The sequence below is a fragment of the Cotesia glomerata genome, linkage group LG3 (genome assembly GCF_020080835.1).
Source record: "Cotesia glomerata isolate CgM1 linkage group LG3, MPM_Cglom_v2.3, whole genome shotgun sequence".
Taxonomy (NCBI): Eukaryota; Metazoa; Arthropoda; class Insecta; order Hymenoptera; family Braconidae; genus Cotesia; species Cotesia glomerata.
Window position 1 is genome coordinate 19,922,165 of NC_058160.1, and position 19,554 is coordinate 19,941,718.

General features: G+C 31.8%; 1 protein-coding gene across 10 annotated transcripts in view; it reads right to left on the reverse strand.

Moving 5' to 3' along the window:
- LOC123260953 (ras-associated and pleckstrin homology domains-containing protein 1) overlaps positions 1–19,554 on the reverse strand; it is a 196,072-nt gene that overhangs the window by 43,481 nt on the left and 133,037 nt on the right. Inside the window, exon 1 of one of the 10 annotated variants that reach the window (XM_044722351.1) lies at positions 10,990–11,802. The exons of the other annotated variants lie outside the window; for them this stretch is intronic. Coding sequence (XP_044578286.1) covers positions 10,990–11,106 — 117 coding nt within the window. The 5' untranslated portion in view covers positions 11,107–11,802. Of the gene's footprint in view, positions 1–10,989; positions 11,803–19,554 lie in introns of those variants that run through there. 10 annotated transcript variants of the gene reach the window in all.

Genomic DNA, 19,554 nt, shown 5'->3' on the forward strand with positions numbered 1-19,554 from the left:
TCGTTCGTCTCTTTTGTTCTTTTTTTCTTCTTTATATATTCGCTAGTTTTCAATTTCGATGTACCAGCACAGAAAGTTTAATGAAAGCATACTGCGTACCTTTTAATCTTGAACCTTTAAATCAGCGCTAAATGAAAATAAATACAGAGAATGGAAAGACTAAAAACTGGTAGCGTTTTTCGTTTGTCTGATCTGCTATTTATGATATATATTCGGTTTTAAGGAGATGCATGCACTTATTTCTTTCATTTTTACTTTTTATGTGCAATGTTTTATTTTTATTTTTTCCACAAATACAAGGGTCGAAATGTCTACAATGAAGAGAAACCATTTATATAAGTTATAGTCGCAGAACTCTTTACATTTTTTGTACTTTATTGTTTTTTTTCTATTTGTTCGTCTACGTTCATTAATTCATACGTCAAACATTAAAACTAACAAGAATGACCGGCCTCCCCGATTACCACAACCCCTTCGTTATTTACTTTCTTTTCTGTCTGTGTGCGTAAACTTTTCTTTGGCTTTTCTCTTTACGACAGCACTCTTGCATCCACGCTCTGGTTCACTTTTAGTCAAAATTTGAAGCTTTGTTTGAAGTGGATACTAGGATAATTTACTTAAGTTTAATTAAAAATTTTTATACTGTATTATAATTTTTTTGTGCTGAATAAATATTAATTAAATATTCATATCCGTAATATGGATCGTAGACCGAATTTGATAAGTACTTTTCTTTCGATAATACATCCAAATAATATAATATATATTCATGATTTTTTTTTAGGTCAACGTAGGCGTGTTCTTGTCTCATTGAAAGTTGAAAAAGTTTATAGTAGACTCAAATTGTTATTTAATATTTTAACAGAGTAAGAAGTTTCTAGTTTTCAGTCCGATAAAAACTTTTTTTATTGAAAAGTACTACGACATTTTCAAACTGGAAATATTCATGGAAATTTAATAAGAATAAGTTATTATTCTAGTAAAATTTGTTTTTACAAATGATTTTCGTAAAATCAAGAATTAATTTGTGTAATTTGAATATTTTCTGCATTAATAAAAGATAAAGAACTTGATTCAAAAGAAAAAACTTTGGACCAAGAAAACCATATGAAAAGAATTTCACAGTCTTGAATCAAGTTGATAAATTCATGAATGAAGTAAAATTTCTTTAAATAAAGAAAAATTTTTTTAATCTAATTCTTAAAAATAACGTTTTGGTTTAAGATTGTTTCTCGAGAATATAGTTCATTTTTTTATCAATGCGTAGAAATTGAAATTAAAGAATTGTGATAATTTTCCTTCGAGTTTAATATACTAAAATTGAAATAAATTCTGATATATAAATAAGACATTAGTTACTACAACATTATAATGGACAAATACACTTTTTTAGTATTCAATATTAAATTGACTACTTTATAATCTACTATTTTTTTTATTCTTTTGAAATTTTCACAATTTATTGCGTTTAATTCGAAGAGCTATCTTTAATTCAGGTCATATTGAACTTTATACACTATAAAAACATGAAATTTATGTTCTTTGGTGTTAGCTGATGTACCCACATATGTACACAAAAGATTTGTCATTGAATAAAATCTTGAATGAAGAAATAAATTATGAAAAGCCATTATAAAGGATAATAATGAAATAAATAAGAATTATTAGTATTAAAAAACCACAATAATCATTAATTTAATTGTAACTAATCCGAAAAACATTTTTACGGTGGTTATGTCTTGACATTTTTTGAAATTAAAGCAGCATAAGAAACTTAATTATTATTCAATTATGAATTCAATATTCCGTTATTTCATTATGAATTATAAATTAACAAATTTACTACAAAGATAAGAATAAAGAAAAGTTTACAATATATCAACGGTTGAATAATAGAAAGTCAATAAACGTAGAATAAACTTTTTCCCACGTTTCGCCTGAAGCAATCGTCGATAAATGAATTTTTCGCTTGTTAGACTATTGAATGCCCTAATTAATATTTTATGCAGACTTTTAATAAGCCATGCCAAATAGTTGAAGCGATTGTTTAATATTGTTCGGTAGAGTTGCTTAAAATTTTTCATCATGAAATTGAATAACTGCATGACCCGAAGCAATGTTTACATTTCTTCTAGTTCTTCTGGGCGTGTGGAAACCTGAACTACCGACAGTCAGTACACGACTGGAAAATATATCCAAGGGGTTGGCTGTTCATGAACAATCGAGTGAGGGTGCTATATCGCGTGCGTACAACTGGATATTATGCGATGGCACGTGCTGACACCGCCATGCATACTATTTACCAAATTTCCGGAAGCGAGACGTTGACTCCTATCCAAGGTCTGGGGTGTAAGACAAGCATATACAATTATTTACAAACAACAGCATTGTTGACTAGCCATTGAATTTTAAATGGTTGTTATTTTTAGATATCCTAACGGAAGTGATAAGAAGTGATGATAAAAAATATACCTAAGCATTGATAATTTAAACGGTGAGACACTTATTTTTCAGAAATGTCCATCATTCTATTCTTGCGATAAAGTTTTAAGTAATTAAAATTGATGATTGTGATTAAAAACTGCGACTTTATAATTTTTAAAAAATCGTATAAAGTTCACGGAGTTACAAATGCCATCAAAGACTCAAGTTTTTTAATTACACAGAAGTTAGATTAGAGATTGATTAAAATTTTTAAATTACTTTTTGTTAAACAGCAGAAAGGTTAAAATTTAATAAATTTAGCTTTACAATAAAAAGAGAGCCGCGTAATAACTTAAGCAGAATCTAAAGAGCTGTCAGAATTATCTTAAATCATACATTAACTCGATAAAGAACTCACCTTTTTATTGGTGACACTCGCCTGGGTTTAGTTTGAATATATATCTATTCTTTACAATTTCAAACGTTCATTTTAAATTTAAAGTATAAAGTTTTATCAATCAACAAAGGGTTTCTATCAATTTAGTTCATATATTATGGGTTTACGACCCAAAAGCCGATCTTGGATTATAATATTTTCGGCAGCTGTATTTATAAAAGACTCAAGAAGTGTATACAAAGATTACAATATTCTGTAAATATGATAAATAGAAAGGCGCCATCAAACGGAAGTGACCAATGTCGTTTGTACAGCTAGATATTGTCGTGGCGCAATTCCGGTTCAGCAGCTGCGTACCATCTGTGACTAATGTTCTTCGCCAAAAAGCTTACACGAAGATAAAAAGTCTTCTTTCGATTAAATCCTCAATAAATATAAAAAATTATATAATTTTTGTATTGATTTTTCTTTGTTCTTTGTTACTTGGTTCTTCTGCAATCAAAAGACAAAAAAGATGCAACGAGAGAGTGGGTTTAATAACGCGTGACAGCGTAGTTACCAGTAATGATGGTCTTTAGGGTGTATTATGCTCTGGGTTGCATTGTATTATTGCTCTCGGTTGGACGTTAAGAGGTTTGCATTACAGTTAAAATCTAAAATACCCGGAAAAAAATTCTAATAGATGATCGAAACCATTAAAAAAATTTGACTTTTTCGGTGGTTAGAAATAAAAAGTTAAAAAGAAGAAAAAGAAGAAGAAGTTAATTTCACTATTCTATCATAATGAAAAATTTTAAATACGTCCCGATAAAAGTATGACAGAGATTCTTTCAAGACAACAAAAACAAAGAAAGATATGAGAAAAAAAAATAAGGTAAGAAGAAACTTGAAGGAAGAGTGTGTAGTCTAAAGATACTTTATACCTTTACCTCCTTCTTATACTTTTAAACATAAATAAGCCTCTTTTAAAGGTCGAGCGATGTTTCTACCATGGATGTAAAAATATTTGTCCGGTAAAGCAACAGCTTAGCTTAATTTCACGCTTATCTCGGGTCATATTAGCTCTGCGGGCACTAAAAATTTCAATTTTAAAGATGTTTGAAACAACAAAAATTAAGATCTGAAGAAATTTAATGTGACTCATTAATTAATAATTACATTCTAATCTTTTTTTGTGATATAGAAAGATTTTATTTTTTGTTAATGATCAAATAATATTTATTTAATTTTACATGTGTAAGAAAGTGTACATTTTATGGGCACACAACTCTTAAAACTTTCAGTTATCATGTGGTATTTTAGATTTTAGAGATTCATTAATCATCAAATACTACATTAATTCATCATTTAATATTTATGAAGTGTCAGAAAAATTAATTTACAATAAGTTTAAGAAATATTTGATGAAATTTATACGTTCGTCAGTAATCTTAGCACGCGGTTGCTCGATTAATATAAACTACTGTGGGGGACTCAAATTATGTTTGAACTCCCTATATCATACAGCAGAGGGGTTGGAAATGCCTGAAGAAAAGTTTGTGAAAGTGCGTACATTCATATAGTCGAAGAAATCACAGTATTATTGCGGCGATGATAGACTGTTGGGGATGGGTTTACAAAGAAAGTAAAACGATGAAGAGAAAGATCAAGAGTAAATACATTTGAAACAAACAAAATGAAAAGAGGAGAAAAAAGCTCAAGTGTATTTTAATGTGTGATGCTATGAGAAGAAAAAAATACTGCGAAAGACGGAAAGTGAGCGCAAGAGTGGATCAGAAAGAATAAGAAAGCTCGCAAAATGCGGGTGCCAGGATTCTCGGTCCTGAATCTTGTTTGTTCCTCATGTTTTTTCCTCCATCCGCGTGTTCATTATTTCCTAGAAAGAAAGACGATCTCTGTTGGTTGATCTAAAAAGACTGAAAGAGTGTTCTTGGCGTTTTAACAAAGGCGATGGGCGTACGAGGACAAAGCCACATGAATAAATTGAGAAAGCATGTGTATATAGAGCTGAAGAAGGATAAAAAAAAAGAGTAAAATAAAAAAAATATTAATGTGACCAAAAGGATACAGAGCCAACGATGTTACGTTCTCAGTTATCCTGTCATTGTGTCTGTTATCCTGTCGTCGTGGCTGTTCTTGTCCCCGCTTTTATTTTCAAGCCAACACAATATTTAGTATGATTGTATACATTTATTCGAGTACTTATAGTTTGTAGCATTGACGGGCTTCAAACTCTTCACTTTATGCGGTAGAAAGACGAGGACTTGATCACCGGATAATTCTCGCTTCGAAAATAAATAAGAGTAACATATGTATATGTATAGCTACAATGTACAATAAAAAAATACTCGTCAATGAATAACATAGGTACTTGACGTCCATCTGTAGATCCATTAGAAGACACGTGTGCATCGCAAATGCATACATGAACTGAGAAGTACCATTGACGTGTTGGTTCGTAACAAGAAGAGAGGATTAAAATTTAGCTGAAATCTTTTTCGCCAAGTCAGATCAAGAGGTGTGACTCTAACCACGGATTTCATTTGGAATATGCAACCAGAAGAAACGTCAATGAAGGATCTTTTATTTTTTTACTTATTTTTTTTTGTGTCCCTTGATGAATATCAGGTCCACTTAGCGCGGTTGACTACTGATGCAGGAATAAGGAATGATAAATAGCTCGTTAACGCAACAAGCTATAAATCTTTGCATCCTTCGAGCGGATGAGAGTTTCGTTTAAGTTGGAGGTACGAGTGAATGAACAAGGCACTGCCGAATGCAGTCTTTATCATCGATAAAGACAGCATGTATACCTCCGTTGTTAAATTTTCACGCTTGTGCGGTCTAATGGTCATTTTGTTAATTTGCAGTAAATTGATGTTTAATTAAACAGTAATTGCACGCGCCATAACGTGAAACGTATCGTGTTGAAAATGGCTGTCAAATTCGGCCCGATTTAATAATAACTGATAAAATAAAATAAGTTTTAGTTATAATATTTTTTGATATTGGTAAAACACGAATGTTTGTGATTTAAAACATTTCTTTACAATTTTTTTTATCAGTTATTAAAGATAATAAATTATTCTTTTTTCCGATTCACTTCGAACCTCAGCAATACAATTTTCATCTAAAATTGACATTATAATACAAATATTGTAACGGTAAAATTTATTTGACTTTTGTTTTTTTATGGAAATAGGTACAGGTTTTTCTGTTATGACAAAAGAAAAATTTATTGATATGTGATGCGACCGTAGAAAATCCCTAAGAAAAAAAAGACAAAGACATAACAAGAAAAGAGAAAGAAAAAAGAAGATGATGAGATGAATATGGAGAGAGGAGCTAAAAATATCTCGATCTTGTGCTTCGGGCAGTGCACTCTACTCCGGATTCTTATGATAAATATTTCGTCTCAAAAGTGTTACTGACCGACTAGACAGAGTATGAATGTATTATGACGCACTTTAACTTTAAATTTTTTCCTACTGTAGGCTTATAAAACCATCAAGGGTTGGGTAAATGACGTCAGCGATTAAAATTTTTTAAAAAGTTAAATCCTGTGTCACACATATTTCATTTTTAAATTATATATATAAATATTCATTCATTCCTTTTTATCAGATTTCAACTAATCTATGTAGACAGAAATAGATTAGTTGTTTCTGAGGAATGTGACAGATTATTTGAATCTATTAGAAATATGTATCTTTTATAAAAAATAATTATTTTACTATTATTAGAATTAGTCGACGATTGTACTCAACGTAGCGTAAAAAAGTCTTTTAGTTGGGTCACTAATAAAGCATGAATTGGGCGGTGTGAAACGAGCTGGGTTAGTTGTTCTGCTCGTAAAATTTAAAACATAACAGCGCGATCCGATTCAATACAAGTGAGAATATAAATGCGTGACTGGATCCCTTAGGGCCATTGATTACGTCCCTGGGAATAGAGCTTTATATTTTTTCGCACGAATGTACACACCCGCTTGATATCTTCCACGGCCTATACATCAATACTATCATGTATCATATATTTACTAGCCAGTGCATATATATATGTACATACTGATTCACTAGTGTATCGTTTAAATTCACTTGGATACGAGGATAGTTTAAGAAGTTAAGAACCTCGTGCAGTCCCACCAGCCTGGCGCCAAGCAATAATAACTGTTCACCCACGCTGAGATCAGCTTCAGCTTCAGGGTTTTTGCACGCCTGTCGTGATACATTCTATAGGATATAAATGAAACCGAGAATCCTTTCAGGACTATACATCATCAGTTCTGTGCTGTGCTAGTTCCAAAATTTTATAATGTAAAAACATTCCATTAACTTTAATTTTTTTTTAAATCACCCGAACAAAATATTATGTAAATATAACTGACGTAAAATTTCCTTTATATATTTTATGGGTCATTGTACTGTACTATACGGTTCTCAAAGAAATGTCAATTGGTTTTTTTTCCATGTTATGCCAAGAACCCATTTCAAAGATCTAAGACTGAAACAATCGATCCTTTGGTCTAGTAGAGCTCCACTCGATGTTTAACGTATAAATGATCACAAAGTCGATAACAACATTAAGTATTGATCATGACTAGAGGGCATCGTCTGTCTTCCAACTTCCAACATACAAAAATTCTCCCTCTCGTGCTTAGGAACACCCTCGTAACATTTACGGAAGACATAAATTCATGTGTTTTCTCGATTAGACACTCTGGAAGTACACGTTCTATACATATATACATATATTCTTATGCTTTGAGGTCAAAGTAATCTGATTTAAACATCTAATACATCGCGGAATCACATTGGTGTAATTGTATACTGTGTAATGCTTTATTCTCGTTTCCCAGTTGGAATCAAGATGGATGATGATGTTTTGTGACATCAGAGTAAAGTAAGATGAGAAAAAATATCAAACACAGTGGAGTGGAAATGCTAAAAAATGCTCGGAACAAGACTTATTCATCCACCGCATTCGCCATTTCCCTCAATGCGATGATCTGTCTTCATTATTCATTATCTTTTTTGTCATTAATGTATCAGATCTGGTAAATCTCAATTTTCAAATTCAAATCTATATCAAAAGAATAATCAATGATACGATAACCATTTCTATGCACAAATAGAAACAGATTTTTCATAAGTATATAAAACTATTTGTGGGCATTAAAAATATGCGGTAAAAGCGGATTATAAGTTGAAATGTTTCAACTGCACTTACTGATAATGCACAGAATAGCTGTGATATAGGATACTATATAGGATACAAATAGAGGTTAGCTCAACACACAATTTAGTCAAATTTTTCGATTTATTATAGTACACAGCGAAGTAACTGTTACTCCAGAATTTTTTATGGCTGTGTATTATGATTATAAGGGAACTGCTTTTATAATGTTATGGAAATCATTCCTGTAATATCTTAGAGTCGTGAGCGTACTCTCCATATTAAAATTTTGACGAAGAAACATTCCAACATTTTATATAGAAAAGGTTCTACGACATTATATTATAAATACAGAACTTATAATACACATATAGAAACTGTTTCTATCACTTTCTTTCAACGTATTTTTTATAATTTGAATTGTAAATAAAAAATAAAAGTTTTGAGGTGTACAAAATAAACGCATCTTATAATAACTTTTCATTTTTAACAATACATACTCATTAATATCATACTTAAAATAATATTCAATATATTACCATAACTGGTTTTACGTAATTTATAAAATGATATAAACTGTTAAATTCATATAAAAGTAACGTTATATAAGTAAAGCGTTACCGCTGTATAAGAAGTGAAATATGGCCAATAAATATTTCTAATTAAAATTCATCAGGTTGTCTCTATGATTCTGTTAAAGTTATGTTAAAAAAACATTCAACACAAAAGTTTTCCATAAATTTGCTAAGGTCTAGAATATTATTTTACCAAAATTTGTGTAGATGTCACACCAAGTCGTACCAATACTTAGCATAATACATAGACTGTGGCACCTGAATAAAATATAACTAGCATTCGTGCATTCGAAACGAATTATGATAATTCTGTTCTACGACAGCTCTAAAAAAATGTTGAGTGGCAGTAACCTGGGAGATTTGTTCGCTTACAGACACCAAGAGGGTCGTTTTAGATATTGTCTATGTATGTATGAATATATGTATACATGTTTATATATGTATGTACATTGTGAATCGCAAGGAAACTCCAAGGGTGGTGATGGTGAGTCATGCTTTCACCCCCATCATTCAATCCCCATTCCAATTTCTCTTTCATGCCTTAACTATCTCTCACTTGCGGAGGGATATTTTCACTCTGATTGACATTAAATCTCTTCTAGTCTCGAGTAGTCTCCCTTGATGTGTACCAAAATTTCGAAAAAGATCTGTCGAATGATTAAAGTACTGCTCGAGATTGATAAAACCCATTTGTGGGTGCTGAGGGTAAAATAAATACAATAATACAACAAAAAGATTGAAGATTATCGAGATTTGCTCAAAAACGTCTACTACAAAAGAAGCAGATAGAATTCGGCTGTCCACTAGCCATTTTCGAAGGACAAAACAATTTAATGTTATTCTGGATTATTCAGGGAAACGTCGAGCGGTCCGTCAAGGTCCTCGTGTCCAGCTGGTGTTGAATCATCCAGCACAGGATAAGCGCGCGCACCACCAACAAACTAATGCCTCGTGTGTATTATATTTCTGACTCTACTCTTTTGCATGTACGTGCTGTCTATGTCTAAGTATGCGGTGTTGTCACATTTTCTAAAGCAGATTTGCGTACTCCTCTTCTATTTCGTTGCTGCCTTCTTATAATTGTATCGTTTTGTCGGCTTAGAGGTTAACAACATTATATTCATAAGCCATATTACAGTTCTCCAAAGTAAAGCAAATTTTTGATTTTTTTTTTAACACAAGGTCCCTTTTAAATAAGGATAAGAGTTTATCACGTAAGATATTCAGCGTGTAATCATATCAATGTTATTACTATACTTTAACGGATCTGGTACGAGTGTAGTGTTTATCTACAACGCAATATGCTAATGTCATATTCATTGTATTTATTGCACTGCACAGAACATAAAAACAGCATACAACAACGATGCATCACTTAAAGATTAACTACCATAACTGGCCACAAGTTCTGGAATGTTACACCAGGCATAAGCTTATTGTCAGGCTCAGTATGCCGCTCATAATTGTCCAAGAGTAATAGCCTGCGCTTACAAGTAATGATCGAATGTATATATGTATGTACCTAAGTATATACATAAGTAAGCAAAGAAGTAAAGGGTACAAATATTAAAAGAAATATCGGTACTGTACTGCAGAGTATGCATGGTGGTAATGAAAATATTTGAAGGAGAAGAGAACTAGCAAATGCAATAAGCGCAGGCGCATTAATGTCAAAACCCGGGTAATTCAAGTAGCTCTTTTGCGAGCACTTATTCTTAACAAAACCACAATAGATGTAACTGGACGTCGAAACTTGAGACTGGGTTATTTTTCGCCCTCGACATCACCAACTTACTACCATAATGCTAAATACAAGAGTAATATTTTTATATTCTAAAATTTATACCAATTTTTAGAATTAAAGGTAACTAAATAAAATCGTGTATAGCTGCTTTGAGTGTGGGAATTTATTGTACTGGTGAATAGCAGTAATGGATTTTCGGGGTTAATGTAAGGTCACATAGATATTATGCCAATTACTTAAAGCTTTATTCTGCATTATATGCATTTAAATAATGGGTACTGTTGGTATCTAAGAGTAATAACAACCATAAAAATATTGTTACTAAATAAAAAGGAGTGCCTGTACTCCACATGCTTGATAACTGATTATAAAACCGAGCGAATGCTAATGATTAATGATAACAATATTACGATAATGGGTACATAATCAAACCACTGATAGTTTTTATGAGTTTCCTAGGAAATTTTCATTATGATAACGCGCAACTCCGCTTGATAAGAGTGACTAATACCAAAGGAACTTTATACTATCATTGCCATGTTTATTTTTTTAACTGAACAATAAGTAGTCTGGAAAATTCTAAACCTAAACATAACTATTCAAAGTATGTAAATGTTAAAATAAATATTATTTCTTCAGTGTCGCACGTGCATTTTTATAGTTATATCACGTACCATGCCTTCGTCGATAGATCCATCCTCCTCGAAGTAACAATCGTCGATCTCTTCCGGTGGCAACTGACTAGATGCTTCCGGTGACTCTTTAACATCTTGACGAGCTTTCCAATCCATCCTTGTAGTGACCAATTTTTTACAATAAAAGTTTTCCAGAGATAAGGGAATTGTTATTTATTAGTAATTTTCTAGATGTAAACCTTAACTTTGATTTTTATTTTTTTTCACTAGTCACCTATTGATTTAATTGATAATTTTTCGACACCACGTTTCACACTTTTCCCTCCCATAATTTCAACAATATCTATGTACTTTAAACTTTCAGTTGTGGCGCTAATTCAACGATGGTTAAATTACCACAGAAAATTATGTACCAAGTCAAAGATATTTTAATAAGCGGTAACCTGACATTTGATAAATGTCAAGACAACATGGATTGTTTGGTACTCTATTACTTGGTAGTTTTGGCACTAATAAATATACAACAAGTCATATTCACTGGCACTAATCAAGTGTCACTTGGAGAAGAATTTTAATGAAAATTCATGAATTGATTGTAAATTGTAAAAACACACAAAAGTATTGTTGTAAAATGTAAAATGCAAAACTGCATTAGTGAGGAAGGAGACCGATATAGTAGCGCGTAAACGAGAGGGAAGGTGATGTTAGCGCGCGTGCGGATAAGCGGTATTGCAGCTGCTGCAACTGCGGGTGAACTGGGAATGCTGGAAGTAGTAGTATGGAGGATCGCTCGAGGTACTAGTTGGAGTAGCCGGCCGGAAAGCGACGGCTGCTTCGCGTATGTAGCCCGTATAGTCCCAGTGCCGGCTTGGTTATGCTATACTATGCTATCTATATGCTACAACACGCAGTCAGACCGTGGAGAGAGTGTATCGCGTCACGCAAAGAGCGACAAAGACCTCGAAAATACAACCATAGAGAGCGAAAAAGAGAAAGAGAAGCAGAGTTGAGTTGAGGATTCGAGGCCTAAATAAGAACGAGGGAGATAGAAACAGCGGGGGCGTGTGAGTCCTCCTTCTTTTTCTCTCTTTAATTTTTGGCTCTCTGTATTTTTTACTTTTTATCCTTCTCACGCAACTTACTCACCGTGCTGGTTACTGTACTTGTCTTGTTTAGTCTTTCTCTTCAGCATAACTTCTTTCCTTATTTTTTCCCCCACTTTAACCAAGTTTAAGCTCCTACCACTGGCTGACAGTCAGCGGGTTCAGGGACGATCCTTCCAGACTCGGGGAGCAAGAAGACATAAGGATTCCCCGATAGTATTATACTTGTCGTTGCCTATGTCTGTGAAAATGCTGTAGACGTGAGACGTGCATCAAGGGGAATCCTGAGCCATCGAATGAGAGATGCCAATGTGGGGGTGCACGCTAAAAAATAAGGCCGAGGGATTCTGATAGATGGTCCTGATGGATTATCACTAAGTAATCTAGTCCAAATCAACTAAGTACAGTTGATAAGTTCTACTCCAAAATTATTATCTATCCAATTAATACTTCATTTGTTTGGTAGTAGTCCAAGTGATTAAATTAACATTTTTCTTTTTGGTTTATTGAATTATAATGATTTTTTCAAAATATGCAATCTAATGTGGTGAAAAAATCATTATAACATTATTTAATATGTACGTAATATAATATTAAAGAATATTGTAATTTATGTTTTATAGTGAGATATTGATTGGGATTTGTATATATGATTTTAGTATTCAATATAGAGTCTTTCTTAGTAAAAAAAACTCTTTTTGGCTAGTGACAATCGAATACAAATAAATATTAGATTTTTACAAAGTTTGGATGAAGAAAATTTGCAATCGAAATTTAAAAAATCAATTCTTAGAATTGTATTTCATAAAAATGTTATTTTAAATTATAATTTTTCCAATTTCTTCCTCAAAACTTTTCTTTTTTACTACAGAAAATGTAATTTTTCAACTGTTCTTTTCTCGAGTGCGTTTAATCTTTAAAAAATGATAAAATTTAATTGATTTTTGAATAAAAAATAAGTAATTTTATTATAGTAAAAAAACTGATTAAAGGCCGACAAAATTTGATTATATTATTATCGAGTAACTCTGATATCTGATGCGTATTGAGAAGTGAAGATTTTATGTGTACATGGTAAAGCAGACAAAAAAGTATGTACAGAAATAAAAACTGAAATATATTATTTAAAAGGGGTCGATATTCCGTTACAAATAGAAATGATAAATTTAGTCAGACGTTGGATGTATATTTTGATAAGTTAAACCGAATGAGTTATGAGTAAATTAAGTGAGCAAGTATGAGTCAAGAATAGCGAAAAAAAGAGTAAAGAGAGGATAACAAGCTATGTAAAGGGTTAGTAAACGGCGCCGACGATATTTCGGGTTCATGGATGGCTGCCTCTAATGAAATACTCGGTGATACATCCCTGATTCTTTCTCTCTTTCTCGCTTTATCTGTCACTGGTTCTCTCGTTGAGAGGCAACAGCAGCAGCAGCAACAGCAGGGGCAGCAGCAAGGGGGGCTGATGGAAGGCCGGGATGAGAGAGAATACTATACAGGATTCAGGGGTAGGATTGAATGCAAGGACAGGAGAAAGGAAAATAGTAGAGCAGAAGAGAGAAGAGAGGTGAGAAAGAGATGGTGCATAGGTTGGTTGCCCTTGGCAACCTACGCGGCTTATGCCTCGTCCAACTCACTCAGAATATGCTACAGCGTGTATTTGTTACGACTGATGTGTGACTGTACATGAGCCACCAGCAGTCTAGTCTACACAATTACACACACGTCAATATCATGCATGCTTTTACTCTACTGTCATTGCGCATACATACACGCATTCACAGATTCACATATGTACACACAATTACGGAGATTTATATGCGTGGGTGAGTTAATTGATTTCCCTTTTGTTGAACGAGGGCGATGTCCCTGGTCGATCGGTCCACGGAAAATACATTATCAACGTCTGAAGAGGATATTTTCATCCACGTTGTATAATAGAAGGAAAAGAAGAGAAGGAAGGAGGAGGGAGTAAACATTTTTTCAGAAATTATAAAAAATTTTCCAGGATAATAAATGTCTGTGTGTAATTTAATACTACGACTTGGTAGCTAGATTTGTCGGACGACTAGGTAACTAGTTCACAGAGTTTATCGGACCGGAAGTGAGTGGCTAGTTATGAAAGATTGCGCGGTGATCGTAGGAACTATTGAGTGTATTTCAATGTGGCAAAAAATTTAATACCCTTATTATATTTTCGCTGGTCAATTGCTGAACTATTAACGTCTTTTACAAAAAAAGCTCTATAATATTTAAAAAATAAATACGTATTTAAAAAATAAATTTGATTAAGAATAAAAATTTTGACTCTGTTGTAAGAAATTGTTTATTCATCTTCATATTCTATAGAACTTACGATAAAGAATAGTCATTCAATCTATAGGAGCATACATAATTGATACGTAAGGAAATGAAAATTTATATTTAACAAATAAAATATCCATCGAAATTGAACGAATCAATTCAAGAACACTTTTGATGTTTTCTTCAATCCTATATTATAAAATAGATGAGTCTTGAAGTTAGTCAAAGGTCGAAACTCGCAAAAAACGGGCCACGATTCATTATTGGTTGAAATTTTACATGGTTCAAAGTACAATACAATGAAATTTTTCTTAATAATTTAAACAATTTGTATAAAATTCTACCAATCAAAATACATGTATATCTATTTTGATTACTAGTACTATACAGGTATTGTGTAGTGGTCTACTAATGACTCATAGAAAAAGTTCATTTCTTAAATTTATTTTGTTCGATATTGTAGACGGTTTTATTACGGCTTTTTTTTTTTTTCTTTCAATCAATGAATCACTAGATAATAGTTTATATAGTCCACAATAAAATGTCTTTATAGTATGATAAAAAGTATTTCAGTTATTTATGTGGTATAAATTTATTTATATCGCCAAAATGATAGGTTAGGATACATATAAAGTTTAATGTACAGAAGTAGAAAGAAATATTAACTCGGGTGCAGACAAATCGAGACAATATAACCGAACAAAAACAGTTTCACTGTAAAAAAATCGCGCCAAGTCCACGTTCATAAGACTTTTAAGAAAAAAAAATTTTTTTTTCTTTACAAAAAGATATAAAATCAAAATATTAAAAAATCCAAGTAACCGATATGATTGTATATAATTTTCGGAAATTAAAAAACATTTTGTTGTAAATTTAAAAATTAAAGAAATAATTTTGGAACGTATTTAGTGTGTGTGGTTGCAAAATATTTTACTTTTTATAAAATTCGTAAAATCTATCTACTAAGACTGAAAAAAAATTTGACATACACAATGACGCACACCAAGTACGTTCCAAAATTATTTCTTTAATTTTTAAATTTACAACAAAATGTTTTTTAATTTCCGAAAATTATATACAATCATATCGGTTACTTGAATTTTTTAATATTTTGATTTTATATCTTTTTGTAAAGAAAAAAAAATTTTTTTTTCTTAAAAGTCTTATGAACGTGGACTTGGCGCGATTTTTTTACAGTGAAACTGTTTTGTTCGGATTTAGTATTTTTGTAATTATAATAAAAATTGACAATTGGTATCAACTTAAATCTCGCGTTGGCTGAATTTTTTATAACAAACTATCCTCTTGAAGCTACAGTTTATGTAGAAATAATTCCAGCGCACCCTGGCGGGTGTAAGTGCAAGCTGTGAAATATTTTTTTCTAACTGTAGTTTCCTATTTATAGAAGGATTACCATGGATTCTCGAATTATTTAGTCTGTGGCATGTCACTTTCTCCATAAGAAAAAAGTCAGGATCTAAAAATCTGGGTCGCTATAGTTTGTGCCAGTGAATTTAATTAATTTTAAATAGAATTTATTATTTTCAAAAACCATTATTAATTAATATTGATAATATAACATATAACGTATTATTATAGAGTATCATTGAAAAAAAAAAAGGTCTGTAGAATGAATAAAATTTTGCAACCTGAAAATATCGTTCTGCTTATGGTAAACATACTCGGTAGTCTGGCGCTCCGTTTACAACGGATTTGAACGGAACTTGGCGCCAGATTCTACCGAATCTGTGGATAATAAATTCTGTGGATCTGTATTTTGTTTAGAAAGTTTATGTGCCGACAGAAATTTTCTTTGATTAAACTTATAAATAATTAATTGTTAATGGAAATTAATTTAAATGAAAATTTTTGTATTGGTGTTTTTTAATAAACGAAAATACAATGTCTTTAGTTAATAAAGTTATATGTCTACAGACAGACTAATTAATTTTTCAAAGCTTTAATATTGTAGATACTTTTTATAAAAATGAATATAATGAAATTATACAATATTACTCGCCCTAGCGATGAATCATTCACGAATATGGATCGTCATAGGGAGGTTGAAATAGTGCTGAGTAAACTAAAGAATTATGGCTTCGTATACCTAATTCTCAACACCAAAAAAACTTAACCCTATGTTTACGGATTATTGAGCACGAAGTAGAGCCTAACCCACGCGACTTGCCAATCAAAAGAACCTACCACCATAATCTAGGATACTTGGAAATATGCTAATTCCTTGTACGTCGGTGTGCAATTTTTTGATCCAACCTCCAATGCAACAGTATAAAAGATTAAGTAACAACTACTCTCTCATCCTGACTTTTTTTTTTTTAATAAAAGACAAAGTTAAAACATAAAATTTTAACGGATGTTCACGATTGCTATCACTTTTCATGTATTGATTAAGTGCAGTCAGTTATGTTATGTTACAATGTCATATTTATTTGAATTTTGAATCAGCTCACCCTTCAAATAAAAACATTAATAAAATTACTGTTATTATTATTATTATACATTATTTCATGCATATCAATTTAACTTCCGCTGATTATATTAATAAAGTTTATAAGTACAATGAAATCTAATTAATTAAAAAAAAAAAAACTTGAGTATCCATTTGTGTATAATTATGCTATTATTTTAAATGAAGAATACAGTCGTAATTATGAGATAACACAACTAATGAGATCGTCAAAAAGATAATTTAATAATTATGCATCAAAAGATGATCATAGTCTCGTTTTATTAAAAAATTTAATAATAATAATACAAAAATGACGTTGACGCTATGATGAGAAAACAGCTTGCTTAAAAAGTGTAAAGGGGATGATTTATCATTTAAATCCTAATGGGTATCTTGGCCCTGTCATACTGAAGACAAGTTTACGTGTCGTAACGAACGTACAGTGTACAAGTAAAGTCAAATGTGGGTGGGCGTAATACAACAAACTTATTTTATGCCCTATAGCAAGACTGTAATATAATGTTCGTAATACCCCACGCTTTTCTATCTTGTTACTCTATTCTACTCAACTGACATACTATAATACTACATTTGTGAGAAAAATTACCAGCAATTACTTTTATTTCAAATGATTTAAAAATAACAAACACAAAGAACATTTCAAACTCTAAAATTTACCAATGGCAAACATAAAAATATATATTAAAATTTTTTTATTGTACATAATTTACAATTTATACAATATTGAATGCCTCTATTCAATCTATGTATCATATTTTTTTGAGTTGTTTTAATTATAAGTAAAGAGAAAGTCGTATTAGTCTTTTGAGTTTAACATTATGGGTGATTGCAAATATATATACATACAAACTGGTGTAGTGTGGAGTGAATAGAGACAAAAAAAGGATATTATTGTACCCGTTCGAACTAATGCGTTACTTCACCTATGAGGTCATGGCAAGTCATCTTGACCTCGAAGCTCCATCGTAGATGGTTGTTAAACGTTTACCAGAACTAAGCGCCTACAGGGTTAAAAGTTAAGATTTGCATCTCTCTGTGAACGACGAAAGACCAAGATGCTAAGACCTAAGACTCAGTTATTTATAGAGTATATTACCGAGAAAAGCATGTATTGTACATTGTGCACATATACTTATTACATATCACATCTAAAACAGTTAGTTCAGAAGATAAATAAACACTGAATTCCTTGAGAAATTTCACATATTTAAGCTCGTGGAATATTCTTAAAGTTCTTCAGGATTCTCTCCTTTATCTGTCTATGTGGTTATATTATATTTTGTTCATATCTTTGTCCGCTTGCCACATATCCACTATATACATTATACACCCAAAACTACACTACCGACAAAACGAATTGCACGCCGAAAGCAACAGTTCCCCTTTCGATTCACTTTGTCGCTGAAAACGATCGGACAACAGCCAGCCGCGAGATAAAAAGTGTATAAGAATAAACATTACAGGGATCCTCGCTGGATAAAGATGGCAACTAAAATGAGCTTACATACTTTGTTCTCGACAACTACAACAATGATCAAACAATTGTTATATTTATCGTTAAAAATAAAATAGAATGAAGAATGTCTGATGCAAATTTAATGGAAATATCTATAAGTATATAAACAATTCACTAAATAAATTCACTGCATATATTTATCTGATCCGATTTGATATTAATATTACATAGTACTAGTAAGCCCGTGCAAATATTTTGCACAATATCGTGATCAAATAACGAATGATCATATAATAATGGGGAAATAGGATTGATACTCATTACTAATGTTAAGGGGTTATATACAGTTAGAATTTTCAAAAAATCGATTTTTTTTTAATTTTATTAATTTTTTTAATGCAAATAAAAAAAAAAAATTTGTATCCTATGTAAAGTGTTTTTCAAACTTTAAACGCGTTTTTCTCAAATGGTGTTTACAAAGTCGGTGACTAACATTACTCGAAAACGGCTAAACCGATTAATCTCAAATTTTAACACGAGCTTCTTAAATATATTTTTTAGTAATTAATCGAAGATTTTTTCTCACCGATAAATAATTTTTTTTTTTTTTATAAACAATTTAAGGCCGAAATTTTGGTCAAAAATCGATTTTTTTTGAGAAACCGCCATTTTGTCAAAAAAATTTATTTTGCTTATTCCTTCGATTAATTACTAGATTTAACATTACTTTAACGAAATCTGTTCTAGTCTAAGAGCCAGTGAACGGCAGATTTGACATATTTTAGGAAAGCCTTAAATTTCCTTAGCGAGTCTGTTGTACCTACCAACCATGAAATGGGGGCTAGCTAAGCGCGGTCGCGGTGGCCCCAGCTACACTCAGGTGCGACAGGTATGAAAATTTCATGAACTAAAAATGTATTTTAGGAAAGCTGCCGTTTGGATATGTTAAAATATACTATTATAGCTATCTAAAATCGAAACGGCAGACGATTATCATGGTTCTAGAGTGGTGGCAGATATTTTGAAAATTTCGAAAAAAAATTTTTTTCAAAAGTATTTTAGGAAACTTGAAATTTATATATGTTATTCTTTAAAGTTTCAAAAGCTTATACTTCTGAAGGCAGATCTATACGTCAATTCTTTTGACCTGGCAGACAGTAAAATCTTTCTCCCCCGCGAGTATTAGTCCCTCGGCTAAAGAGGAAAGCCCGTATGCACTTTTAGGTCCCCGGGTTCTGATAACTAGGATT